Here is a 27,419-nt window from a genome sequence, read left to right as displayed (position 1 = left end):
CAATTTCTTAATCTGTACTCTAAGAGCATTGATCAATAAGAAGTAAATATATCCCACAAAATGCTTAAAAAATATTGAATGACTTTTAATTTGCTGCTTTGATTTGCTAATTTGATCAATAAGAGCATTAATCAGTACTCTAGAAAGGATGAGCATTCTCTGTATCACAAGAAAAATATTTAATATGTTCTACGCAAACAAATGCTTAAAATTTTTTCAACATTGACCTTAGCAAGGCAACTAGAGACAAATTCTCAACGATTGCTAGCCAAATGGTTAAGTGGTTTTTTTAACAACTGGGTCAAAGATTCAGTCCTTAAAACTAATCATAAAAGAACATTTAACGTTCACCGCACTCGGCCAAAGTTATTCGAAAGCAGTTTAATCATAACAAATTGCAGTGTCATGTGAACTTACGAATCACAAAAACATAAATTAATATATAGTCTTTCCAATTGATTATTAGTATTGCATAATTATTTGTGACGACTAATCAATTTGAGCTATTTTGCACACACCCAGAATGAAATAAAAATTGCAGATACTGAGGCATACTTTCAAGTTTCAAGGGTTATGAATGCAGATATCAGATTGTCTTTGTGGTGACTTGTCCTAGAACTCTGGGTATGTTTCATACAACCACGGTGTAGGGAACTTGGACTGCAAAATTACAAAAACAACTAGAAAGTGTTCATCAAATAGAGAAGGTAAGAATTTATCTTCACACTCCCAACCAGTCATGCTGGTGCACCAAAAGTTATATAAAGAAACAGTAGGAATATAACAAGAAATCATAAGAAAATAATTGAGCAAAGTGAACTTGGTATGCAGCATGCATAAAAGCTGAGCTACTCGTGGATACACAAAAAAGACCAAAATTTAATGTTCCATCAGCACACCCTTATATTGGGGTGAATAACATTAGTTCATCCAAATTGGGAAATACTACTTCATATTTAATTACAACTGCACTGTCACATCCTGAACTAGAGTATGAACATTTCATCTATCAAGTACGTATGCCCGCAGAATGCCAAATTCTAATTTCTCGCATATGAAATCCAAGTGTCAGAATCTCAAGTGAATTCAAATGAATGATACAACGTCTTCCTATTTTTGTCAAATAACATGTTATGTTTCAGATTTAACCAAGAAACTTCTGGCTTCATCATCAGTAACTTCACTGTATCATGAAACCAAATAACAAATTATAATCTGTTAATAAGTAAAAACTGGAAAAGCTAAAATGAATTGAACCGTAGGAAAGAGATCAAGCAAAAACCTGTCTGCAGCTTCTGTTTTGGAGATCAAGGTGAGTTCTTTAGAAGCAAGATATTCACAGAAACCATCAAGGTTTTTCTCTCGACAGAAATTGCAAAGATGTTTTAGGAAATCATTGAACTGTTTTGGCTCCTTCACAAAAGTAGTTTGTAAAGTTAACAACTTACCATGAAACTCAAATATAAACAAGAAGCCTACGTAGATAAAACAAACTATTTCGAACGAAGAGGGATATAACAGATAATTAAAAGGTAAACAGAAAAATGCTAGATGTTTACCTGCTCAAGAATGCAACCCTTGCGAAGCACAACTAAACACTCCAGTGCTTTGGGATAGTTATCACCATCATTGGAGTCCTCTACAAGGTCAAATATTTTATTTTTCATATCCTTGATCGCTTTCACAACCCATTCTGGACTATCTCTGCGTGAAATCATGGCTTCAAAATCTTGGACTGGAGTCACATCCCCAATGTTCTCGACTTTAACAGATTCAATAAGATTGGCAGGCTGAGCGGTAATGTTTCCTTTACCCTCTTCATCCATTGAAGAAGATATATTTTCTTGCAATAAGCGCCTTTTCTTCTGCAATAAGATATTTCAAATGTAAAACATAGTTGATGTTAGATACAGACTAAGAGCAAAGCACACAGACATTCTTACCAGGGGATTTTCCTTTAGCTCAAAAGACCTACAAAATGCGTCTATCACAGATTGATTTTGCAAAACTAGGTCTGCATCAGGCTCTGTAATTTTCTTCAGTGTATCATCAATAGGAGGTACCGCAGCATCTGGATGCTTTGATTTCACCTCCAGAAAACGATAAAAGCGCTTAAAAAGATACATAAATATGTGTTAGTTTTATCTTAAGGATGTATTTCATTTTGGGGACACGGATAGTTAGTTACAGGTCTCTCTACCTGCAAATTAATCTTAAACCAGTTATTACACAACGGAGTAAGTTAGCTGATTAACTTTTAAATATACAGGATAGGGAGGATTGAACATAATTTCTCAAAATCTAAAAGCATCCAGTACTGACTGTACCCAATAAGGAATTCTAAATACAGATTCACAGGTCAAGTAACAATCATAAGACACAGAAAACCCATGTCAGGAACAAAAATTGATAGAATATGTACCTCCAGGACTGGATTCGGAGTAAAGTCAGGTCGTAAAACTTCCTCTTTCCCTTGTGGTGCAAGATCAAGCATTTTTACCAAGTTAGCTGCTGACTCTAGCTGTTGTTCATTTGGCTGACACGATGCTGGAAAATTGGTGAAAGAGGAGAATTGAAACTCTCGTACATCCTCAGCAAAAGGAAGTACATTGAAATAAAATGAATCAGGCTGCACAGCATTATCATAGAACCAAGAAATTAATGACCATTAAAAATAAAGAGCTAGAACTGAAGCCAGTGAAGGTAAACCAATAAAAAATACAAGAAACTTAGACAAGAAAGGCCTACAATATTATCTCCGTCAGATAAATTGGGTGTCAAGACCCCAATGACAACATTTGCTTGTCCCTGCCTCCATACACACCGTAAAATCGCCACCTTATTCATTTCCTTCATAGCCCTTGCTAGTGCAGAAACTGCAAGTATGGCTTTGGTATTTTCAGGTTCAGCTATGAAAACATAGACATCTTTCATGTACTGGTGTCTTTAAGGCAGATTTTCAGAAAGAAGGAAGATGAATAATGAGTCAGCATAGCAAACCTCCATTGACAAATTTGAATAAAAATATATTCTATTAAAGCTTGTCTTACCTCAATACATTCGAAGAATCAGTAAATCCCAAAAGCTTTACACCCTTTTCTGTTTTGAACTTAACAGCCTCCCACTCAGTAGAGGATATAGGAACTATTTGAGGCCCATAACGATAACCTTTAATTCTTTGATCTGGAGGGATAACTTTATCAGGATCTTCAGAACTCTTGTATTCATATTCAACTTTGACTTCATGTGTGGCATATTTATCATTTAGAGGAGCCTTATCAGAATATCTCTTCAGAGTTGGAAATTTCTCTTCTGCTGTTTTCTTGTATACCATTACCTGATTATAGTTTTCATGAACCAATATAAATTTTGTTACTAAAAATGTTTTATTTAAAAAACCAACTGAATAACTAAAACAGTTGCATGGATTATCTGCTTGCTAAACAGAGAAGAAAGAAAAATATAGACAAAATAAACTAGTATTGTTCAAGTTCAACTATAAATTCTTGCATACAGCTTGATACACATAACTCCAAAATAAATTATATCTATTATTCTAGGATACCATACCACAAATCTCATGATTTAAGTATTTTGGATCTATAGTGGGTGGGGGAGATAGAGGGAAATGTCAAACGGTGGACCGAAGTAGGATAGATGAAATGGAAGAAATGTTTCAGTGTAATTTGTGACAAAACTTAAGCCTTAAAAAACCAATCAAGCTAAAAGGAAACTTGTACTGTACAACTATGAGACCTGCAATATTATGTAGGACTGAATATGGAGGTAAAATAATCCCAGCATTGCAAAGTTGAGAATTTTATGAAAACAACAACATAGGATTAGGAAATGAGCAACACGCAAAATGATGGATGATTTATCAGCTACAGTGGGTTATGTCCAAAAAATGAAACTAACAGCACCTGAAAATAACATTTGTCATGGCCCTAGAAAATAAATTCATATATCATACCATAGATCTCACCTTAATCCTCAGTTTTGGGCTGAGTTCAAGATCCCCTCTGAAAACTGTAACTGGAGTTATAGTCCGGGTTTTAATAGCACCAAACAAAGAAATTGGATTCTCCACATACAACAATCTCGTTGATGTTTCCTCAGCAAAAATATTTAATAAACGATCATTCTCATCCATTGTTCTCTTGTTTCCATCTTGACTAATCTTTCCTCTGAGAATTATACTTTCCATTTTCATACCATGGATGGTCATTTGCTTAGCAATGGCGGTAACTTGCTCTTCTTTTGTTCCTTCAAAAGGATATTTTATTGGACATTGTGCATTTGTAATAAGACACACACGTTTCTTCCCTTTATTAGTTTCTCCAAACTTTTTTATTAACATATCCAAGCCAACAATGACAGCATCAAGAACTAACATCAAAGTCAAGGTAAACAGAAAAGGGTAAAAGAAAGCTAATCAGGTAAAACCCACGACAGGAGGAAAGAAACAACTTCCTTTTGGAAAGTTTAATAGTTCAACTTAAAAAAAATTGCTACAGATTATATCCCTTAAATTTTAATGAGACAGAATGGTGTTCAGGAAAATATTAAGTCGTTACACCAATCATACAAGAAAAGCATCATCGACAAAAATTAAGTGAAATAAAGTGTTACTTTTGAATAATCAATTAAACTGTATAATGGAACATGAGATTTCGATGTAAAGAATTAGTGAATTACATATATATAACCAATTATTGTAAAAGCAAACAGAAGGAATTAAAATTAAAGATAGATGGCATTGAGAATAAGCTGCAGAAACCAGAAAAAGAAATCTAAAGTATCTTATAGTATAAAAGTAAAGAACTTGCAAATAGGGATACTTTTAATGAAGATGGTATAGTAAAACAAGTAGTACGAATATTTCAAAGTAGGTCAAACTCAAAAGCATATAATTTTGTTTGACGAGAAGATGATTTAAGATATATTATATAATAAACTAAGAGTTAACAAGTAAAACTTTCCAGAACATGAAACCATGAACTTTGTGGATACAATCACCATTAGAGGTTCCTCGAGGCAGTTGTTGCAAGGCCTCAACAATATCTCCATCGACCACTTTAATATTTTTCAAAACCACAACATGGTCATATCCACCCACTTCTGTAGTTAGTTCATTGTCAGTGTCTGAAAAATGACAACATAAGCATAGGTGAGAGAGGGCTTTAATCAAACTCCAACAACAACAAATGCCTTTTTCCACTAGGCGGAGAAGTCAACTACATGTATAAACAGAGCAATAATATCATATCGTAATTCGTAAATCATGCCCAGAGATAAAACCATTCAAATCTATGACTTTGGCCTACAGTTTTCTAGGTTTCCCTCTACTTCTATTAGGCTAGCCTCCATCTAATTTACTCTCCTTACTAAGGCTTTTACAAGTCTTCTCTGCACATGCCCAAACAACCTAAGGTAAGAGTTTACCATCTTTTCCACAATAGATGTTACCCACAAAATTTCCTTTAATGCACTTATTTCTAATTATCTTGTATGACACCTCTTATACCTCTTAACACTGTCATCTCTATAACATTAAGCTAATTTTTTACTTGACCAATTAACCCCTCAAGTTTAGTATCATACAATATAATAGCAAGTATTCGTAATGTTGTACAGTAAAATTTCCCCCTTTCAAGCTTGAATAGTATTTTCTTTTAATCCTAAACTCCTCAAAGCACTCCTTCAAAACATTGAAAAATGACTGAATCAAAGGAAATAAATAGCAAAGTGAAACATTGCAGTAATAGTTACAGTAACAATAGGAAATCAAAATGGAAAACATTAGTGTAGTCAACCGAGCAAAGACTCTACTTAGTCAGCTAAAGTAGAAGATAATCAAGGAAGAGCCAGTGATTTCTATCAATTACTGAATTCCAAATAGCTAACAAGTAACAAGTAGTGCATCAATGAAACCAATAAACACCAAGCCACCATCAATCCATCATGCATTGCATATTTGCTGCATCAGAAAGATTAAAGTAAGTAAGTACCTTCTGTTCCAAATAAGACAATTCCCACTTCATCATATTTGTTATAGATCAGCTGCACATTATATTATATTCATAAAGAATCATGTTAATGAAGCTCAAAGTAAGCAAAACCTAACACAAGATTATGATAACAAATTCAAAAATCAAAACCTTCTTCTGTACAAGCAAGGAAGTCACTTTCTCAATTTCAGGAAGAACGGAGTGCATGGTTGGGCCAACATCAAGCAGCAAAAGCAACGCTTCCTGTTTTTTACAGAAAAAATACATTTTTGCATTCACAAGGAAATGGGGGTTTCAGCAGAAAATGAGTAAATTAGAAGTAAAACCCTAAACCCAGATGAGTGAAGATAAGGGATGCAAAAGGGTATTGAGAAAGGAAGAAAAAATCGAACCTTGTTACGAGCCATGAATGGAAAAGAAGAGAGAGAGAGCTCAAACTTGCAGAAGAAGATGGAGTATGCTGGCTCTTTCAACTTCCCGCTTCATAAGGTGAGCTTAAATACCCAAGTCTCACGAAGGTCCCACTACCCACACGCTTATGCTCTCATTTGATTCAATGGAAAGAGGAGGGAAAGAAAAAGTTTAGGGGAGAAAGAGAGGAAAGAGAAGATAAACAAAGAGAAATATGTGACGAATATAATATTTGTGGGTTGCTTGGTCGCAGATTTCTTGGTGACGAATGTCTCTAACTACCCTCACTCTGTTTGGATAGGAGAGGTACCGCTTGTTGCCTACCATTTGGTAAATGATGATGTACCGGTTTCATTGCCTGTTTCGATTTGATTTATATGATTGGCTAATTTAAAAAAAAATAAGAGAAAGAATGATATGTATGTTATGTCCTCTTGTTTGGTTTAATAGAAACTAGAAAGAGAGAAAATTAATTTTGAATAAATAAATGTAATAATGATAGAGGAATAAAATGGAAAAGTGGGAGTAAGATATTCAATCACTATATTGATTTTCTTGGTAAAAATGAGAGATTGGAAAAATGTGTCATTTCTTAGTTCTTACCATCTCACTCTCTCTCTCTCTCTCTCTCTCTCTCTCTCTCTCTCTCTCTCTCTCTCTCTCTCTCTCTCTCTCTCTCTCTCTCTCTCTCTCTCTCTCTCTCTCTCTATCTCTCTCTCTCTTGTTTGTTTGTGTCAAATAAGATTGAATAGTGTTATTCTCTTCTTTAACTCTTTCTTTGTCGTTTCTATCTACTCAAATCAACATATACCAAACATTACGATAATAATAGAAAAGTGGTGGAAAAATTAAGTTTCCATAGTTTGTTTTGCGTTTTTTGATTTTTTTATCAATGATGTTTAAATTAAAATTGCAAATCTACTAAAATACAATTTAAGTCTTGTTTCACTGTTAATGTGTCATTTTTTTTCTGTCTTTTGCATTTCTTTGGGTTTGACTCTTTTTCGCTACCATTATTGGGTTGGGCTTCAATAGCATGCAAGCCTTTTAAGGTTGCGTTGCAATGGTTTTGACGATTATGGTTGGGATGGAGTAGTCGTCAGGTTGTGTACCCATGATTAACGGCGATTGAAGCACCGCCTCCTATAGGCTCTACGAATCATCCTTCCTGCCTTTCTTTTCGCGGGATTTGCGCATAAAAGTGGAAGGTATAACCTCATCTGTCGTCTCGGTAGGATCTCACGACGATATTAATATCACGTGAACAGCAAAAAAAAATTATATGGTTATGTGTGCATTTGTTTTAGCTTATTTTTAGAAGAAGAAAAAAAATCTAATTTTAATAAAAATTTCACTTCTTTTTCTGAAATTTAAAGATGTTTGTTTCAGTTTTTAAAGAATTATTATTTAAAAAAACTGAAATTAGATTATTTAAAAAAACTACTTTTATTAGCTTATCAGAAAAAATTATTATGATAGATGAGAGATAAGATAATAAAAAGTGATTTTAAATAATGTAATCAAACATAAATCAACTTATACTTTTTCTAAAAATCTCTAAGAAATATTCATTTTTTTATAATTAAAAATCATTATTGTTTTAACGAAACATCATACTAATATTTAACCGGTAAATAAGCCAAAATGTCAGCGGCTACAAGAGAATCAACTTAAGGAGGAACCTCATCAATCCACATTAAGCCTAATAGTCTTTTGTATTTTTAAAAATAATCCAAAAATTGCAATAATAATCCAGAAATTGCAATAGAAAATAAAAAAAGTGGTTTGCTAAGATTTTTTGCTTCTTCTTCAGTTCTAGAATAGTCTTGACAAAGGATTACCGACTTCGCGAGACCTTTCCGATCTACTCATGGCCTTGCTCTATATGGGTCCTTGCTTTCTTGATCTTTAATGCTCTTTATTTTATAATAGTAGTTGTATTATTTTCTTTTGGAGAATGAAAATTGTATTTTCATTAACAAAAATCGCGGGTAATGGGTACGACTACGAGCATATGAGTACTCAGAGGGTACGATGACGACATTCAAACTACTACCACGTAAGTACGAGGACAAGTACATATATCTTTTGAAAACGCGAGTACGGGAATGAGTACTACAGTCCCCTACCAAGACTCTATTCATTGCCTTCCTGTCCCCGAATGATAACTCAAGTGGTAAGAGTCAGAGACATAAAGGTTGAGTAGAATAAGGGGTAAAGGGTCCATAATTCGAACCATAACGAAGACTAATTTACTAACATTATTATATCTCCGTAAAAAAAAAAGGCTTAATTGCACTTTTACTCCCTTAAGTATTATCGTTGTGCGATTTGCCTCCCTTAAGTTTAAAAGGAGCGATTTGTCTTTCTTATGTATCAATTTGTGCCAAATTGGTCATTCCGTTAAGTAGGCATCCAATTACTAACGGAATTTGCTGAGGTGGCACTGCTATTTACACCACCCTAACATTTATTTGCACTACTTGACTAATTACACCATCTTAAATGATGCATAAGTAAATTAAAAAAAAAAACGAATGGAATTCTCTCTTGCCCAGGCCGGCATATCCACCTGCTCATTCGTTCCTTATCTGTTTCAATTCATCTTGCTTGGCTTCTCTTCTGCAACTGGTGTCTGGTGCTTCTCGTTCCCGTTCTGCTATGGGTCTTCTGCTGGGTCTTTTCCTCCATCTACAACAACCCGCAAACCCGCTTTATCTTTTCCTTCACCAAATCGGCCCGTTCAAAGAATTTCTAGGTTACGAGCTCGAAGACCCATTGCAGACTCGTCGCATCAGAGAGCAAGGAAGATGCTTCTGGGTTCCAGAAAGTCGTCGGAAAATGATTCGAGTTCATGGAGTCCACTTTACCCGGTAGGAGCTGGTGGACCTTGTCGAAGCTCCCGGAAGACGACGTAGAGGCGACGACGGTGATGCCCACTCTCCGGTGAATGTGGGAATTGGTTGCCGATGAGCAATGGATTACGATTGTGGCGTTTGGGTTTTGAGGTTTCTGATTTGGAAGCTTTGAGTTTCTGATCTGGGAAGGGAGAAGTAGATGGAGTGGGTTATGGATCTGAAGGTCTGGGTTTTGTTCTCTATTTTCCTCCTCTCATTCACCTTCTTCTTTTTTGCTTGTGATTTTTCGGAAAATTGATTTGGGGAAAGACGGAGGAGAGGAGGAGGGATTGGGGTTGGTGAAGAAAAGGAATGGTGGTGGTGATGCTGTGGTGGTATGAAAAATTAAAAGAAAAGATTAAATTAAAAGAAAAAAAGAATATTTTTAGTGAAAAAATGTGACATGGCATCTAAGTGGTATATGTCAGAGACACGTCATTTAATAAGGCCATGTAAGCTTCCTCCGTTAGTAGTTGGATGTCTACTTAACACAATGATCAATTTGGCACAAATTGATACATAAGGGAGGCAAATCGCTCCTTTTAAACTTAAGGGAGGCAAATCGCACAACGATGATACTTAAGGGAGCAAAAGTGCAATTAAGCCAAAAAAAAAAAAAACATTGCCTCCCTGTACGAAATCGTTAAGAGACCCACCGTCCTTAATATCCACGAAAAAAATATGGGCGTGGAAACGAAGACCACCGTCCTTGTTCCTACTCCCAAAGTTGTTATTCTGAAAGTGCCTTCTTGTAAATTCCCAATATTAAGTGCTTTCTTTCATTTCCATTTTCATTTTCAGCACCTGACAAAGTAACAATGGCTTCAATGGCATCTTCAAGCTTCTTCTGCAACCTCAAGTTTCACACCAAACCCAACATTAGTAGTTACTCTCTTTCTCGTATTCACCTCTGTCAGAAGAAGCAGAAGCAGGAGGACAACGACATCCCCACCGGCCAAATCAACCGAAGGTAGGTTGCTCTCTCAATCTCTTACAACTTCCTTTCCTCCTGATTAATTATTTTGATTATTCTGAATATCTCACACTTTGAACTTTTTCTTATCTTAAAGAGCACTCATATTGAGAAGCAGCGAGTTAGCAACCATTGGTGCCCTCTTCAATCTGAGGTACCCCTCCTCCTCCTTGTTTCTCATTGTTACATTGGAAAATCACTTTTTGTTTTAATTTGAATGTCACTACTTGATGAATATATGATGAGAAATTTAGGTAGTGAAAAAGGAGATTAATTTTGTTTGATGCAGTGGGAAAAAGCCTGATTATCTTGGAGTTCAGAAAAACCCACCAGCATTAGCTCTGTGTCCAGCAACTAAGAACTGCGTTTCAACCTCTGAGAATGTCACTGATCTCATCCATTATGCTCCTCCTTGGTAAACTTCCCTTCTTTTCTGCTCATGTTAATTTTAATTTAACCTTGATATTGTGAGATTATATGAATGAGTTGAAGCCTTAGAGGCTAGAGCATCTTTGCTTTGCATTTGAGTATCATAATTAATCACTTCTAGGAAAAAAAAAGTCACAAATTGTAGCTTCACAAGTTATCCAACACGTTTATTTGGCCTAAACTTCTGGTACAGTAAATGATGTTGGTAAAATGGCATTACTAGGAGGTCTGCTAAACCAAATTTGGAAGTATTTGCATGTTTGGATATCTGGTGGAAAATCACGGTGAGACCAAAATCATGGTGGACACTTGCATAAGCTAAGACAAGTTGCTTCAGTGCTTAACTTTGGCTTCACCGTGGTTGCATGAATCACGTTGAAATAGTGCAATTAGAATCATTTATCACGTTTTTAAGTTAGACAATCAGTGTTGGTTTGACCCCCGAGCTGTTGAGTTCATTGACTTATATATTGGTAGGTGGAAGTAGTGCAATGTTTTATTTCTTTTTATTATTATTTAGTTTTATTTAGCTTGGTGCTTCCTTTGAGTATGGTCCTACCAAGATCCAGACTTTATTAGACTAATAAAGAAGAATCATGTTGTCACTCCATCTTAAGTTTTTTTATTCTTTTGTACAGGAACTATAGCCCTGAAAGTAGGAAAAACCCTGTGAGCAGAGAAGAGGCAATAGAGGAACTGATTGAAGTGGTAATAGATATGATTGAAATCACTAGTTTTACCTCTAGATTGTAATGTACTAATTTTCTTTCCCTTGTCCCTGGCTATGAACAAAGATTGTAGTAGCTGGTTTTTTGCACTTCTCGAATCATTGAAGTAAAGCTAAAAATCACTCCTGGATTTATCTGCAGATAGAATCAACAAGACCAGACAAGTTTACACCAAAAATAGTTGAAAGGAAAGAAGACTATCTTCTCGTGGAGTACCAAAGCTCAATCTTGGGGGTATGTGTAATTGTCATCCAAGGAGGCTCATCATGAAATAAATTATTGTTTAATACTTTTAGATGATATCAAGAACTTGCTCTAATTCTCTCTGCTCTGTTATGTGCTAACCAGCTTGTGGATGATGTTGAGTTCTGGTTCCCACCGGGTAAGGGTTCGACTGTGGAGTATCGATCTGCATCGCGGTTGGGAAACTTTGATTTTGACATGAATAGAAAAAGAATCAAGGTAAAGTTTTATCAGTGCTGTGTTCTTTTTTATGGTTACATAAAGTGATTCTTGGTTCCATTCTAGTACTCTCACTTCCTTCATATCAAGAAAAGCACTATGGTTAACTGAATTTGTAATTTTTTATTCTCAATTAATCACTTATCTTAACTAGACATAAATTTAGTAAAAAAGGTATGTCAAAAATCCAAGTTATGTATCTCTTCCTTGCATACTAATATGATGAACACATCTTGCTTGTTGACAGGCACTGCGAGAAGAGTTGGAGAAGAAAGGATGGGCTTCTCAAGACAGCATATGAGTAAAACTTGTGCTGAAATCGTATGAGCACTGAAGCCTCTTTAACTGGTTGAATTCATCCTGATTGTAATTCGTATGCTTTGCAACATTTTTTTACTAGACTACAAAGCTCACAGAATCATTGAAAAAATGTTTAGAATTTTGGAAATCATTTAGAACAATACATAAGCTCTTGGGAAGGAATGAAATGAACATACGACCTCAGATCTTCTCGAAGTATTGTTTGGTCTATTACTTTACTAACCAATGTGACATGTTTACTTTTAATCATATAAAATTTGTAGAGACAAAAGTCAAAATAGTTCACATTAAGGATGATAATTAGACTTGGTCTATATAATAAAATAGTACTAATAAAGAATGAATTTTATATCCATTAAATAAATCTAGCTATAAAAATAAATATAATATTCAACCATAGGTCTCTTCAACACACTAGTTTTTACTGGTTCAAGTTTGCATCACTTATCATGTCATTACTTTTCACAACATTAGAGCACAATACCGCAATGGATGGAGTTTCTGTAGAGTCACACACATTCATGAAGCTCAACTTCCTCTATGTCTTCCTCGTTTCCGCCCCATTCCCCTATGCCCCCCCGATAATCTATAGAAAAATGAGCTGGAAAATGAGGAAGCTTCTCGCACACCACATGCAAGGATCATAAAGAATCACAAAGCTACCGCATTATCCCCTATTAAACACTATACAAAACCTCACCTACCTCGGACGAGGTCTTAACCCTCATCAGGAAGTAGGAACCCTCAATCTCATCCTACATGACATGCCCCAAATACCCAAAGCTATCACATTATTCCGTATTAAACATTATACAAAACCTCACCTACCTCGGACGAGGTCTTAGCCCTCATCAGGAAGTAGGAACCCTCAATCTCATCCTACATGACATGCCCCAAATACCCAAACTCGAGCCACCCCACCAAACCATTGTGGACCACCACGACCTCCTTGCTTCGCCATTGTGACTCCAGAGCCATCTACCCTCGGTCTTTCTTCTCCTTTCTTTCCTGGATCTAGGTGTCATCACTAGTGAAGAAGTGAGAGGGCTCGAACCTTTAGCATAAATACCAACATTTTTTATGGTCGTTGGTTAGTAAGATGCAGGTAATCTTTTGTAAAATCGACTTAGTGATCTCTTACAATAAATCATGATGCAACAACGGTCTCTCATCTCCTTTCTATCCTAGGTCTAGGTGTCAGCACTAGTGAAGAAGTGAGAGGGCTTGAACCTTTAGCTTTAGCATAAATACCAACATTTTGTTATGCGTCATTGGGGTGTAAGATGCAGCTAATCTGTTGTAAAATCGACTTAGTGATCTCTTACAATAAATTATGATGCAACAACTTCTATTTCATTTGCTGTTTGGGTCAGTGTGGATGGATTCTTCCTCAAACTGCTAGTTGATGGTAGAATTTGACCACTTTATTGCTGGATCTTCAACCATCGAGTATTTTAAATTAAGTTAGAAATTATATTTTCCACCATTGGTTATGTTGTTAATATTAATGAGCCAACTCGATATAGAACATTTCTGTGGCAACATAAATGTATGGTTCAATTGAAATAGAAGAAATAGATTCAAATTTATATATATAAATATCTATCCAATATGGACGTAGGCATACTGTCAATATGTCCTCCATGTCAGTTTTTTTTTTTTTTAATAAGGATTAAACACTCAGATGTTAGATATCACAATCCGCAATTCAGATTATATAAACTCTAGTTCTGGAGCCGAAGCTGATTTCGCTAGAGATAACAGAACCAAATTTCATAGGCATTTTTTTAAGACAAAAGACATGAAAGAAAGCTAAGAAATAGGCACCGATAACATCCAATACAAAAACATAAAGTGAAACCACAGTCTAGTAATGATGAGAACAGAGTCTAGCACTAGTTCAAACTGATTTCACTGGAAATGCAATTCTTAATTTCACCTCATGGGTAAAACCCACTACAACATTTATAATTCAAGGAGCATTTCAAACATTGTCATCCCAGTCTGGCATGAACAATAAATCTGTGTAAAAGCATCAGTCTTTCCTGAGTTCCATGTATTCACGACGAATACCACTGGCATTTAGGATGACAATTTCAAGCTTATCTCCCTGTAAAAACATAGCCATAGTAAGTTAAAAGGTTATCCTACAGTCAAATGACAATAACACATGTAAACAAACATACAGTGTATATATCTCTCTCGGTTGCGGATGCAAAAACAGTTTTGACCAGATCAACTGCTTCGGTTTCAGACAGTGGAGTAACAGCATCCTGCAAGACATTGTATTTTCACCATACATGTCAGTCAAATGAAATTTGTAGAACTAAATATTTCAAGCAAAACACAAATTTAAGAATTTCACCTGGGCAGGCAAAAGGAGTGGACTAGGGGACTTCAGTTGGTTGTCAAGGAATGGCATAATGAGTGTGGATCCGGAACCCTGAGAGCTATATCCAACCCTCTCATAGGAACCGACAGCATCATATGTGAAGACACAACCCTTTCCTATTTAAGGTTGAAGGTAAGCAATTAGCAAATGCAAAATAGGACATGAGCAAGAATAGTTAAGCTAGAAATAGTGCACCTTCACTGTCAAGGCCACCCAAAACATTGAAAGAGTAATACGGGAAGAAGCGTTTGTAATAAAGAGTGTTTGAAAGCAACTGAGCCATTGCAGGGCAGCTCATTTGCTTGTTGTGTTGATGTTGATATATCTGCATTCAGAATCAAAATATTTAATATTATATAACATTTTTTATCAGAGGATTCGAATTTTAGTCAGAGTAAATTCGAAACAAGCGAGTCACAGAAGGTACAGAACAATATACGAGGCCAAACACATCGGTTTCTCCACAATAACTAACACTTAACTACTTAAATAATCAGGTGATGTATACATAGATAGACGACTAGAAGCAATAATATTCTGCAATTAGTATTATAAAATCAATCCAGCACACTATTCTAGTAAAAACATTTTTAAATCAAGTTTCTTAAAATGCACATGTGGCAATCTCAGAGAGTAATTTTTCCAAAAATGATAATCTGACACAGGAAAGTCTGACAACTAAAACTAGCTACTGAACACTAGGTAAACTTTTCAGTTTTCTCCAATCCTTCTTATTATCTTCTTCAACAGTTGTGCGGAGCAGAACCCTTTCCTAGTACAACAAAATGAACAAACTTCCATACAACCAACAAATGTCAAAGTACTCCCTACCATCTTCATTTCAATTTATGATCGAATACAAGTAGTTGCAAGACACTACTTCAACTCTTACAATGGTTCAATTTTAAAATGAAGATTTTCAATTTTCAATTATTTGTTATTGACGAATTTTGTCCTAGTTTGGATTATCTGAGTCGAGTTTAAAATAGGGTTATCATATCAGTGTTTGGTTCTGTTGGAGCTATAAATTGACCCTCAGGGCAAACATTGAGGACCATTTTGGCATAACATTGAGATCTTCTCTTCATCAGAGTATTTGAACCCCAAGTCAAAGGCATGTTCTACATACACTAGAGGGTAAGTATGTGTTTGGTGAGCACCTGCCAAACATAATTTTGAATAGAGTTGATTTTTGTAAAATTAGCCTAGTAAAACATAGTTTAAACTTTAAAGTAAAGTGATTCATGTTTGTATTTCGTCCACTTAAATGCAAAAAAGCTAGAAAGAATTGCTGTTATCATAACCAAGTTTCAACTCTAAATCAGATGAGAAAAATTTGGTGAACATGTTTCCAAACATCTTAGTGTGTGTTTGGATAACCATTAGCAGAATTGATTCTACTAAAATTGCGTATGGTAAACGTGAGTTAAAATGATGCAATTTATGTTTGGATACCTTTACGAATAAAGTGTTTTTTTAGGGTAATGTTATGAGATTCAGCTACATGCCTATGTAATCTCAGAACTGGTTATGTTTAACACAGAAAAAACTATTTGTTGTGGCAAGTAGATCCAATTCTTGACCCATGAAATCAATTTATTGGTTTACCCAAACATCATTTCAACCAATTAGAATTGATTTTAACCAAATCGAATTGATTCTGCTTTCCAAACATGCTCTTTTAAGCGGTCTGGATGGTGCAAACGCAGAACCAAACACTCTACGACTCTAGGATTGTTGTTCTATTGTTCTAATTTCTAAATCAGTTATGAGGTAAAAAAAACTGAAACCAAGCAAAGTTCTCTTCTAAACTAAACCACAAATCTACACAGGATCTACTAAGTAAATGGTAATCAACATAGAGAGAAGCTTCCAGACAGAACAGAATGCAATTGCTAACATGCTAAGTCATCGGAATTTTCAATCTAAATAGTATTTGTTTGTTAATAAACTCACCAAATGCCTAGCGGAGAGAACCTTCTGCAAAGCTTTGACATCAGCTTGAAAACCAGAAGAAGCCATCACACTCTTCTCAGCTCTGTCACCAAACAAAAAACCCCGATATCACACTCAAATTCACAATAGTAACAAAAGCTGATTGAGTTCAAGCGAAATTTTCAAAGATTAAATTTTTCCATTGAGTTTAAGCTGATTGAGCTTAACCCAAAAAACCCAGTTTACATCCTCAAATAACAAACACAAGCAACAACAAAAAACAGCGAAATTTGAAAAGATTAAAATCTTGAAATTAGGGTAAGAATTAATTAACATACAGTTGGGAGATTTTGGAGTACTCGCGAGTGAGGATGTTGTAACCGGTGGACATTCTGGTATCCGCTGCAATGACACAGTAATCGGCTCCAGCAATTGCAACACAAGATCTACAAATCAAAATCAAAACTGTAAAAACTGGGTGTTACTGAAAAAGAGAAAAGAGATTGAGAGAGAGAGAGAGAGAGAGAGTGAGTACCCTCCATTGTTGTCGTATGGAGACCAATTTGCGTGCTGCTTCGTCATTGTTGATGGGAGTGAGTGAAACCTAACGAAGAAGATGAAGAATTAGGGCGTGAAATAGGAACAAGGTTTGGGTTTTTCACTCTTTTCACTTCGGATCTCTTTGCAAACACGAAACTCAGCAAACGACGTCGTTGGCTTCTCTCCCTTTTGTAAGACAACTCTTCATCATCACCTTCTTATTGAACAAGAAAAAAAAATGTCTACAAAAAATAAAAAAACTACAAGAGAATATATTATACTAGTATCTCAACCCGTACGTCGCACGGAGAATAATATGGAAAAAGAAAAAAAATAAAGTTAAGAGTAATGAATAATAATTTTTATATGGTCATTTTTTTAACTGAATTGAGTTACATTCAGGTATGATTTGGTTATGTTTGATATTTAATTTTGATTTTAGAGAGAACACTATCATACGCAGAATCATGTACGTATTATATTCATAGGTATAATCTTTTATTCGTTGATCCCCATGAGTTAAAAACAAATTAATAAAATATAAGATAAATTTCATCCAAATTGACATAACTTAGAATACTAAAATGACCCACATCTGAAATAGTGTTTTAATTAGAGGTACAAATAACCAAATTACATAACAAATAGATTCAGAAAGATCCTTAAAAATGTGAAAATAACTTAAACCAGGAAATTTATTACAAAATAAATAATAGCAATATAAAAATACATTTGATGAAGTGACACTTTTTCCTTTTCTTTTTCATAAGTTTCTACCTGCAAAGAATGAGACACCATAAAAACTAAAAATTGCATCCGTGAGCCAAGCCATAATCTCTATGTTATCTTTTACTTTAATTTGAAATTTCTTTTGAATTGTACACTTTCCATGGTATCTATTTATCATGTTATCTTTGTAATTCTGTCAAAAAATATGTTATCTTTGTAATTGTATAATTATCACTTACCATATCCAATACTTTCCATGTTATCTTTTAGCATGTTATATTTTTTAATGTTCTTTTTAATTATATACTTTTCATGTTATCTTTTAGCATGTTATATTTTTGTCTAATTTTTTTTCGTGACCCATGCCCAAATTTTTTTGACAGAAGGAATGAAAGGAAATCGTGACCCATGCCAAAAAAAATTTGGTACAGACCCATGCCAAAATATTGTTTATCATGGAGAGATACCGTTTGACTTTTCCTAATTAATTGCATAGTTGTTAGTTTGTGGAATTAAAAATAGAGATTTTAAGGAAATTTCATTGGTTTTTATTGTAAAAATTACTGCTAAATTGTCACATATGGAGTTATGAGAACAACTCTCTCAAATGTGTATATATTAAAAATAAAACATAATAAATAGAGAAAAGTAATTGTAAATTGTCTCATCCAACACTCACACCCGCTACCAAATTTTATAATGTAACCAACCACGCAAGGTTAATGACTTTTATAATGTGACCAACCACGCAAGATTAATGACTTTCATCACGTTTTACACTTCTTCATCCTCATTCAAGGTTGGCTTCCTTGATAGTGTACAACCCCAGATATGTCAACATTCGAGAAGCCTGTAAAATCTGCTAAAGACTTCTCATTAGACTTCAAAATGTGGTCAATTTTTATAAGACATAATTTCCTCAAGTCAGATTCTTTAATTTTCAAATCTGCAAAAATAAGTATAAGACTGTCAAAAAAAAAGAATAAGTATTATTCATATTACAATATGCACTGGGATGAATTTTTGATATATGTTTAGCAAGACACCTGGTATGTCAAGGGATACGGGTAATGAGTATTCAATGCCTTCAGCTAACAACTTCCAAGAACTTTCCCATACAGTGTCTGGTCTGATCAAAGTATTTATCATCAATATTGAGGCAAATAGCCTTCTTAGTTCATTTCCTGATGCGCCAATCTCGGTAGCCTCTTTGATAGCATTCACATACTCTGTATCTTCATTTTGTATCGGATTCAGATATGGATTTTGTGATTGCTAATGAGAAGGAAATACTAATAAACCTCACATACTTTTGGAAGTATGATAACCCTCACATATAGTGGGTTAAATTTATAGTGACATTTAAGTTTTAACCATTTAAAATTTAAGTTTATCTAGAAAAAATCACGTTCAAAAAGTTTCTTTACAAAAATTGAAAATTGTTATTTAACTTAATGGGGCGGCAAACTAAAGTGGGTAACTAATTTTTTTTTATACATCGGAAAGATAAATTGCACCCACCGGGAACCGATCCCTGGACCTACCCCTACCAACCCATATGTCCCCCAGCTCCTACCACTTGAGTTATCCTACGGGGATAAAAGTGGGTAGCTAATCTAGTAAAAAGTATAACCATTTCAAAAAAAATATATGGTAAAAAGTATAACAAAATTTTAAATTTATTTATTTTGAAAATTTCAATTGTCACTTTCATCTTTTGTGACCAGGTGCACGCGTTGGAAGAAAGAAAACCTGCTCTATTTTTTTAGGTGAAATTTGCTCTATTTTTAATCTACATGCTTTTGGATATATTGATCTTGTTGCTCTAGATTGTTTTTATATTTTGAACAACATAATTAAATAATTTTTAGTTAAATGGAATATTTAGTTAGTATTTTTTTGGTATGAGGTTTTTTTAGATGAGGTTTATATAGGAGGGTGAGTGGGGTGATGTGTAGATTTTAGATGAGAATGAGTTAAAGTGCTATTCAAAGAAACCTTGAGGGATGTGAGTGTTCTACTAAAAAAACATATCATTTGAAACTTATCACACTCCAAATAGACCACATTCAATGTACAACAATATAAAATGTTTAAATTATACTACCATTTTGGTATTTCTATAATTGTATCAAAATGGAATTGAAATATCTTAACTTTCTTTTTTTGGTTTACGAATTGTTGATTATAAAATTCTATTTTATTTCATAATGTATGAAGTATTTCCAAATCTTCCACTATCAATTAAATAACTTCATTTGTAAAAAAAAATTTATATACCTTACATAACTTACTTTTTGTTTCATTTACTCTCCCCTTCTATCGAATATTTACTCTCTCACCATTGATTTTTAGTTTTTACGCAGCAAAAGGAAGATATCAATATTTTCAAATGCATTCGTTAATAATCACCATAGATATGAAATAACAACAAAATATCAATTTTTTGATTAACGAAAATTCAAGGAAACATAAAAAAGGAAAAATTAAAATAAGCATCTAAAGAATAATTCCATAACTCCCAAAATGAAATGGAATAATACTTTCAATTGGAATTGAAAAACAAAATTAGTCCTTCTCCACTTTGATAACTTTCTTCAAACAATTACCAGAAGATCCATCCGCCACAAGGTTAGCTTCATTTTCAACTTTCCTCTTAGATGTGGTAACTTGATCACCTGTCTGTATAACATCGTTGTCATCACTGGCAGTAGTGAACTCCGAGAGCAAGTTCAGCAATGATAAAATTGACATGCAAATGATTGTTAATATACCATAGTTTAGTTTCTAGATAGTTAAGAATGAAATTACAAACTTTGTTTAATACCTTTGGGGTATTGATCAACATAGAAGTATTCTTAGAAGAACTATTAATTTCAAAAAGCGATCCAATGGCTTTACCTTTAAATTCCTATGAAAAAGGTAAAAGGATTGATTAGAAACTTTTTAATTTAAATATTTTTTTTGTTCACATACATATTTAAAATAAATTATCCATTCACTAAATAATAACAATTTAATTTGAAAATCTATGTAGAATATCATTGAAGAATTGTTCAGATCAAAAGTGTTATTAGGAGTTGCTTCAATGCCATATAGTGATCCAACAACCTTTCCACAATGGTGCTACAAATAAGAAATAAGGTTAAAGTTGAAGTTATTAATGTAAAACAAAATATTATTATTATTATTATTAATCTTATCTACACATACCAAATTGTGAATTTAAGAATATAAATAATTGATTGGTGAACCAAATATTTACTCATCAATCAACAGATCTATATTGAGAATCTTCTTATTCCCCTTTCCATAATGAGTGAGCTGAGGTTTACCATATAACAATATCTAATTACATTGGCAAACAATTTGTTTAATTATTGGAAAAAATCAAGTCAATAGATGATGGAAAAGATGAAGTAGTAAATGTTAAAAAAATTCGTTTATTAGTCTTAAAAAATAGTTTTTTTTAATTCAAATTAAAAAAAAGATTATATAAATAAAAAAAAGAGATTCCCATATGTTTAATTAAAAAAAAGAGTTTGTTATTTGTTTGCATTCAAATATTCAAAAAATGATTATATAAATGAAAAAATGAAATCACCGTAGGTCTATTTTTTACTGTCTATTTTTAAAAAAAGGAGTTGGTTTTTTTAAAGATAAAATAGAAACATAAGGAAATACGAACCAAAAAAGATGTACTTACCAACCAGAAACGATGTATCAATGCCTAGGTTGATCAAATCAGAATATGGAACGAATGATAATCTAAACATGAGAATGTTTGTTTCTGTAATCATATTAGCTGTAGTTTTTTCTTGGAAGTTCAGACGATATGAGTGACGTGTTGAATTTTGTAAATATACATGATGATCCATCAATACCATGTCAATACTACACATATATGATGGATTGTCAAAGGAAGGTAGAGTCCATAGACCTAATATCCTTGCAGCATGTTGCTTTTGAAAGAGAAATCTGATATAAGGTTTATCATGGTTGAGAAGAAGAAGGGTGAAGTAGAGAAAGTTGTGTGAGGATTTGTGAGATGGAGAACGTGAATTATGAAGCCTGTGATATTGGTCTTTTTATAATGAATGTTTTTTTTATAAATATTTTAAATTTTAAATTTTGAATTTGTCTCTTTTTTATGAGTTGAAGATGGATGAATAAATGACCAGATGCATTGGCAATTTTGTTTCCCAAAACTTTTGACCACACATGTTGAAAAAAATCTGAATAAGAATAACAGGTGTATCGGATTTTTATGTTAGCTGGTTGTTTTTTTTATTTGAGAGAAGTTAGCTGGTAGTTACGTTTGTTTTTTCTTTTCTTTTATATTTTGAATTTCAAATTTCAAATAGTGGAGGTTTATTAGATGAATATTATGAAGCTTGACTATATAATATTTCATGAATTTTAATAGCTTGCCACATGTCCCTATAATCGTGGAAGCTGTAAATTGCTGACACCTAAGCTTTTAATGACTCCCAAACTATATATTATTAGATATCCACATACATATGTTATTACATGTACTCAAATATAAATTATATTAATTCTACCCGAGAATATTTTTTTTAAAGAACTATACCCCATAATATCAATACTTCATAAAGTTCTATATTTTTACGATAAAAAAAAAGTTCTATTTTCTTACTATCATGAATAAATAAAGAATCAATTTGAGGGACATATGAGTTGTTGGGTAAAGAAAGGTCAGGGATCGATTCCTAGCGGGTGCAATTTATTTTTTCAATTTAACAAAAAAAGAATTCATTGTTCTAATTTTTTTTTTTTCTGAAATCGTTGTTCTAAAATTAAATAAATTGAAAGGATTTACAGATATATTTTGGGAAAAAAATTAAATAGCATTTAATTAATTTTCTACTTTACATAACATTTTTTTAGACATTGAAGCCAAGGAAGAATTAACATACAATTGGGACTGTAATGTGGTTGTGGAATAGGTGTCGTGGGAGAAAAATAACATGACGGATTGCTTAGCTCGGAAGGGGTCACAAGAGCGGACTGGACTGCTCGTTCGGTTTGGAGACTACCTCCATCCTTTGCTGTGCAGCCGATTTGCCGTGATGTGTTAGCTTAGTTAATTTTCTTGTTATTTTTTCTCTTGTAACAAAAAAATAGACATTGAATTACAATATTCACCAACTTGTAGTGGTACTATAGCGTTTCAAAACCAACAGAACGCAACATATGTCCTTTCTCCACGCATATTACAGAAACATTATATAACCAACAAGACCTAGCACAATTAATTAGTAGATAATTGAACTCTTTAACTATCTAGGTTAAAGTTTTATCTTAATTAAGCGGTGCATATAGAAAAACATTTTTATAGAAAAAGTTTATGCATCTCGAGCCTCGAAAGTTTCGATTAGTTTTATAGCTGATATACTTGAAAAATAAAATATGGGTATATGTAGCTGTGTGTAATCACCCTTTTACTGCACATATCATGTCACACCTGAAGCTGAGGCATCAAGTTTCAGCTTGTGCTGCAGCCATAGTTCCCACCACCTTCACCACCACCACCACCATCTCTCACAAAACTCTCCACCCTATTGAATATCCTAAAGCCACACTTCCTCCATTCTCACCCAACCCCAAGCACCCACAACACTTGCTCTCCCTTCTCCTCAAAGACCCATCTCACCTCCAAGCTGTTCACCAAGTCCACTCTCACATCACCACCTCTGGCCTCTTCCACCACCCTTTCCACAACACCTCAACCTCCTTACTTCTCTTCAACAATATCATCCGTTGCTACTCCCTCAGCCCCTTCCCCCACCAAGCAATTCACTTCTCCATCCACACGCTCAACCACTCCAGCACCTTCTTCACGTACTCTTCCCTTGATACATTCACCTTCGCGTTCCTTTCGCAAGCCTGCGCCTACTCGAACTGCACCCGCTTCGGGATTCAGCTCCATGCACTCGTTTTCAAGGTGGGTTTTCAGTTTCATGTCTATGTTCAAACTGGGTTGCTGCAAATGTACTCCATTGGGGGCCTCTTAGTTGAAGCTGCCCAGGTGTTCGATGAAATGCCGCATAGAAGTACTGTCACTTGGAATGTTTTTATCAATGGGTTGGTTAAATGGGGTGAGGTTGAGCTTGCTCTTTCTGTGTTTGATCGAATGCGGGATCGGAGTGTGGTGTCGTGGACTCTTGTTATTGACGCATACACTCGCATGAATCAGCCTATGAAAGCTTTAGCTTTGTTTAGGAAAATGGTGGAAGTTGATGGTATAGAGCCTACTGAAGTTACCCTTTTGACTATTTTTCCAGCTATTGCGAACCTTGGTTATATTAAGCTATGCCAATCAGTTCATGGCTATGCAGAGAAAAGGGGGTTCAATGTCATTGATATACGCATTACTAATGCACTAATTGATCTGTATGCAAAGTGTGGGTGCATAGAAAGCGCGAGTAGATTTTTCCAGGAGATACCTGACTGGAGGAAGAATTTGGTTTCATGGAATTCACTTATATCTGGTTTTGCTATGAACGGGATGGCGAGGGAAGCTGTGGAGAATTTTGAAAACATGGAGAAGGCTGGGCTGAGGCCAAACCATGTGGCATTCCTGAGTGTTTTGAGTGCCTGCAGTCATGGAGGGTTGGTTGAGGAGGGGCTCAAGTTTTTCAACAAAATGGTGAATGATTGTCAAATTGTGCCAGATATCAGGCACTATGGTTGTGTGGTGGATATGTTGGGGAGGGCTGGGAGGTTAGAAGAAGCTGAAAAGGTTGCTCTGCAGGTGCCTCATGAGGTTGCCAATGATGTAATATGGAGGACACTTCTGGGTGCTTGTAGTGTTCATAATAATGTTGAGATTGGACAGAGGGTGACTGAGAAAATACTGGAGATCGAAAAAGGACACGGTGGGGATTATGTTCTTATGTCTAATATTTTTGTTGGTGTTGGGAGATATAAGGATGCTGAAAGATTAAGGGAAGTGATAGATGAGAGAATTGCCATTAAAATTCCTGGCTACAGTTTACTCTAAATGGTATATAAATAATAATGTTGGTGATACATTTGAAACAGATTGATCACTTTCTGCCTTTCTTGCTTGGAGAGAGGTGGTATTGAAACTGTGAACATCGGGGAAGTTCCCTTTTAGGGCCACTCATAACTAGGCCAAAGGCATATATGCAGGGCACTGCTCTTTGCTTCAGATATTCTGGACGAGCTCAAATCATCAAATTGCGGTAACACTTATTGCCAATTACTTTGTCCTTCGAGAAATCTTGTGTCCAGATGCACATGAAAAGCTAATAAATATTATTTAAACTTGTATAGATAAACATTCTAAATATGATTTGTCCCAGAGCATCAGGTTCAATAAAAGAAATACGTCACACTGTAACAATGTTTGATATGCTTTGTAGGTTGTATCTGTAACTTATTCATCATGTAGTTTTAGATTTCAATATGCATTACACTAGTTTCCTTTTGATTTCCCAGTTCCCTGTCTTGATTTGGAGAATTTGAAAATGTTCTCTTTTTGAAGTTTGAACCCAACGCACGTTAAAACTGTTGAAAGAAATTGCCCAGCTGTCAGTGTTTTATTTGTTTCATTTTATCTGTTTTAGATAGAGTCGAGAAGTTAAGTTTTCTGGTCTTTAGGAGTTAGTTGCTACATTCTGAAGGTTGTATCAGTCGTTTGTTCGTTTTTTTGTCACCGAACGCTGCCTCAGCCGGAGCTGGATATCGCATCATCGAGCGCTGTGTTCATCTTTGAAAGTAAGATTTTGGAGTGATGAAGAAGAAGCAAAGGGTTGTTGCAGAGGCTGATGCTGGTCAAGATTTGGATTCTGCGATTCATGAGCATGCCCTTTTCTTTGACAAATTGATAGACCTCATTAGTCATTCCTGCCAAGTTTTATCTGTCAACTGATGAGGACAAGCCATGGTTTCAGGGTCTGAGCAATGCTAAAAAAGCTGCGAAAAAGAAAGAAACTAAGGAAAATATTAAGAAGACTCAAACAGACCTTTGGACCCTGACAAACCTGCTACAACTACACTTGATCTGCTTAAGCAGAGCTTGGGAAAAGATAGAGAAAATGACAGTGATGGGGAGCAGGGTGTTGCTAAGCCTTTCATGTCAGGATCAGTAGTCAGTACCTATGAAGAACTTCGGCAAAGGCTTTATTGCAAGCTTGAAGAGTTCCGGTCAGGTCGCAACAGTGAAAATTCAGACAGGTCTAAGAAGATGGAAGAGAGAAATGTTAGGAGAGGATGTGATGGCAACAAACGCAAGAGGGATATGAGACTGATGAAAGTAAGCCTGCACCTGGTGAGTTGGTGGAGAAAGTGAAGGATTCTGCAGAGGCTTCCAAGGAGCTTGTGTTTGGCCAGGGTAAACTTCAAAATGAAGAAATACTAGGGAAGAAGTGAAAAGTTTCAAAGCAAAAGGAACTTGAAATGGCTAAGAAGTTTGAGGGAGTGAAGCACAAAGATCCTGAGAAGGCTGAAGCTTTTGCTAAAAAGCAATCATGGAAAGCAGCAATGAATAGAGCTTCAGGGATTAAGGTCCATGGTGATCCCAAACTTATGCAGAAAAGCTTGAAGCAGGAGAAGAAGAAGCAGGAGAAAAACCCAGAGAAATGGAAGGAGAGAATTCAAACCAGGGACCAGTTGAAGGCAGGCAAGCAGCAAAAAAGGTCACAAAATATAGCTGAGAGGATTCAGCAGAAGAAAATGAGAATTTTTTTATGCATTATTATTATACTGCTTACATAGAATTGGAGTGTTCCAAGTGTTTAGATTTCTTAAAACTTCATGTTATATTTTGGCAATTCTGCACCCCTCTTTTCTAGCATTTTGTTGAGCAATAATTATAAAAAAACTGACAGCTGGGCAATTTCTTTTAACAAAAACATGTTAAAAGCTTTTGCAACTTAGTTTGATTTATCTGATTGTGGAAAATGGGTCTGCGTTTCGACCAAGATTCTTTCTATAAGGCTTTCATTTGATAAGTGATAATTCATGTCTCCTATCTCCTTATTTGCTCAACGAATTTGTTCAGAATATAAGACTTGCTAGTTAGAGATCTGTTCAAGTTAAGCAGTAAACAGTTTCAAACAGAGTAGCTTGGCAGTTGAAAAATACCTTGGAAACTTCATTTTCTTACAAATTTTAGAGTACTGAAAAATCATTACTTTCTGTAATAACTACCTCTAAATAACAGTTTTCCCTAACAGTTGAACTCTGGGTGCCCATAGATATGTAGAAAAAAAACAAGCAAGTCTCAGCTTGAAAATTATAACCCTAACCTCTTAAGTCTATCTTTCTCTGATCATACAGGTAGTTAAACTGCTTGTTACCCAAACCTAGTATTTTGAAGAGATGATCCTGTCACACCAACTCTTGTATGCATTATTTTTTATTGGGTTTCGCCATCCATGCAATATTTATCAGTGAGTTTTTTTAGTGCCTTGAGGGCACTGTCTTAATACTTCAATGCACTATTGCTGTAATGTTTGTCAATACTTTCTCTTTCTTATTTCTTAACAACTGCCTTAGCAAAATCCTTAATTAAGAGCGAAAAATGTTGGTTGACATTTT

The 27,419-nt window shown here is 34.8% G+C and overlaps 4 protein-coding genes and 1 pseudogene across 4 annotated transcripts; 3 read left to right on the top strand and 2 right to left on the bottom strand.

Moving 5' to 3' along the window:
• Positions 1 to 805: 805 nt before the first annotated feature.
• Positions 806 to 6,645, bottom strand: LOC130746664 (ATP-dependent DNA helicase 2 subunit KU80). The gene is made up of 12 exons (XM_057599360.1): positions 6,404 to 6,645; positions 6,162 to 6,254; positions 6,012 to 6,063; positions 5,014 to 5,145; positions 3,986 to 4,389; positions 3,051 to 3,337; positions 2,749 to 2,944; positions 2,423 to 2,629; positions 1,944 to 2,111; positions 1,560 to 1,865; positions 1,283 to 1,413; positions 806 to 1,183 (listed from the first exon to the last, which is right to left on the bottom strand). Exons 1-12 carry the CDS (start codon positions 6,416 to 6,418, stop codon positions 1,132 to 1,134), a joined length of 2,043 nt encoding a protein of 680 aa, XP_057455343.1. The 5' UTR covers positions 6,419 to 6,645; the 3' UTR covers positions 806 to 1,131.
• A 3,345-nt stretch (positions 6,646 to 9,990) lies between these two features.
• LOC130742848 (uncharacterized) lies at positions 9,991 to 12,415 on the top strand. The gene is made up of 7 exons (XM_057594942.1): positions 9,991 to 10,289; positions 10,390 to 10,446; positions 10,582 to 10,707; positions 11,360 to 11,429; positions 11,591 to 11,683; positions 11,798 to 11,911; positions 12,159 to 12,415. The coding sequence occupies exons 1-7, from the start codon at positions 10,138 to 10,140 to the stop codon at positions 12,210 to 12,212; spliced, it is 666 nt and encodes a 221-aa protein (XP_057450925.1). The 5' UTR covers positions 9,991 to 10,137; the 3' UTR covers positions 12,213 to 12,415.
• A 1,619-nt stretch (positions 12,416 to 14,034) lies between these two features.
• LOC130746663 (proteasome subunit beta type-1) lies at positions 14,035 to 17,274 on the bottom strand. The gene is made up of 7 exons (XM_057599359.1): positions 17,095 to 17,274; positions 16,898 to 17,005; positions 16,581 to 16,662; positions 14,820 to 14,949; positions 14,598 to 14,740; positions 14,419 to 14,505; positions 14,035 to 14,342 (listed from the first exon to the last, which is right to left on the bottom strand). The coding sequence occupies exons 1-7, from the start codon at positions 17,139 to 17,141 to the stop codon at positions 14,268 to 14,270; spliced, it is 672 nt and encodes a 223-aa protein (XP_057455342.1). The 5' UTR covers positions 17,142 to 17,274; the 3' UTR covers positions 14,035 to 14,267.
• A 5,988-nt stretch (positions 17,275 to 23,262) lies between these two features.
• LOC130746661 (pentatricopeptide repeat-containing protein At1g09220, mitochondrial) lies at positions 23,263 to 25,574 on the top strand. Its single transcript, XM_057599358.1, has one exon. It carries the CDS (start codon positions 23,308 to 23,310, stop codon positions 24,853 to 24,855), a length of 1,548 nt encoding a protein of 515 aa, XP_057455341.1. The 5' UTR covers positions 23,263 to 23,307; the 3' UTR covers positions 24,856 to 25,574.
• Positions 25,575 to 25,611: 37 nt separating this feature from the next.
• On the top strand, positions 25,612 to 27,329 carry LOC130746662 (ribosomal RNA-processing protein 14-C-like; annotated as a pseudogene).
• Positions 27,330 to 27,419: the final 90 nt, after the last annotated feature.

Source organism: Lotus japonicus, chromosome 3, assembly GCF_012489685.1.
Source record: "Lotus japonicus ecotype B-129 chromosome 3, LjGifu_v1.2".
NCBI classification, from domain to species: Eukaryota; Viridiplantae; Streptophyta; class Magnoliopsida; order Fabales; family Fabaceae; genus Lotus; species Lotus japonicus.
Note: the sequence above shows the minus strand (reverse complement) of the source record. Positions and strands in the feature narration are given on the sequence as shown.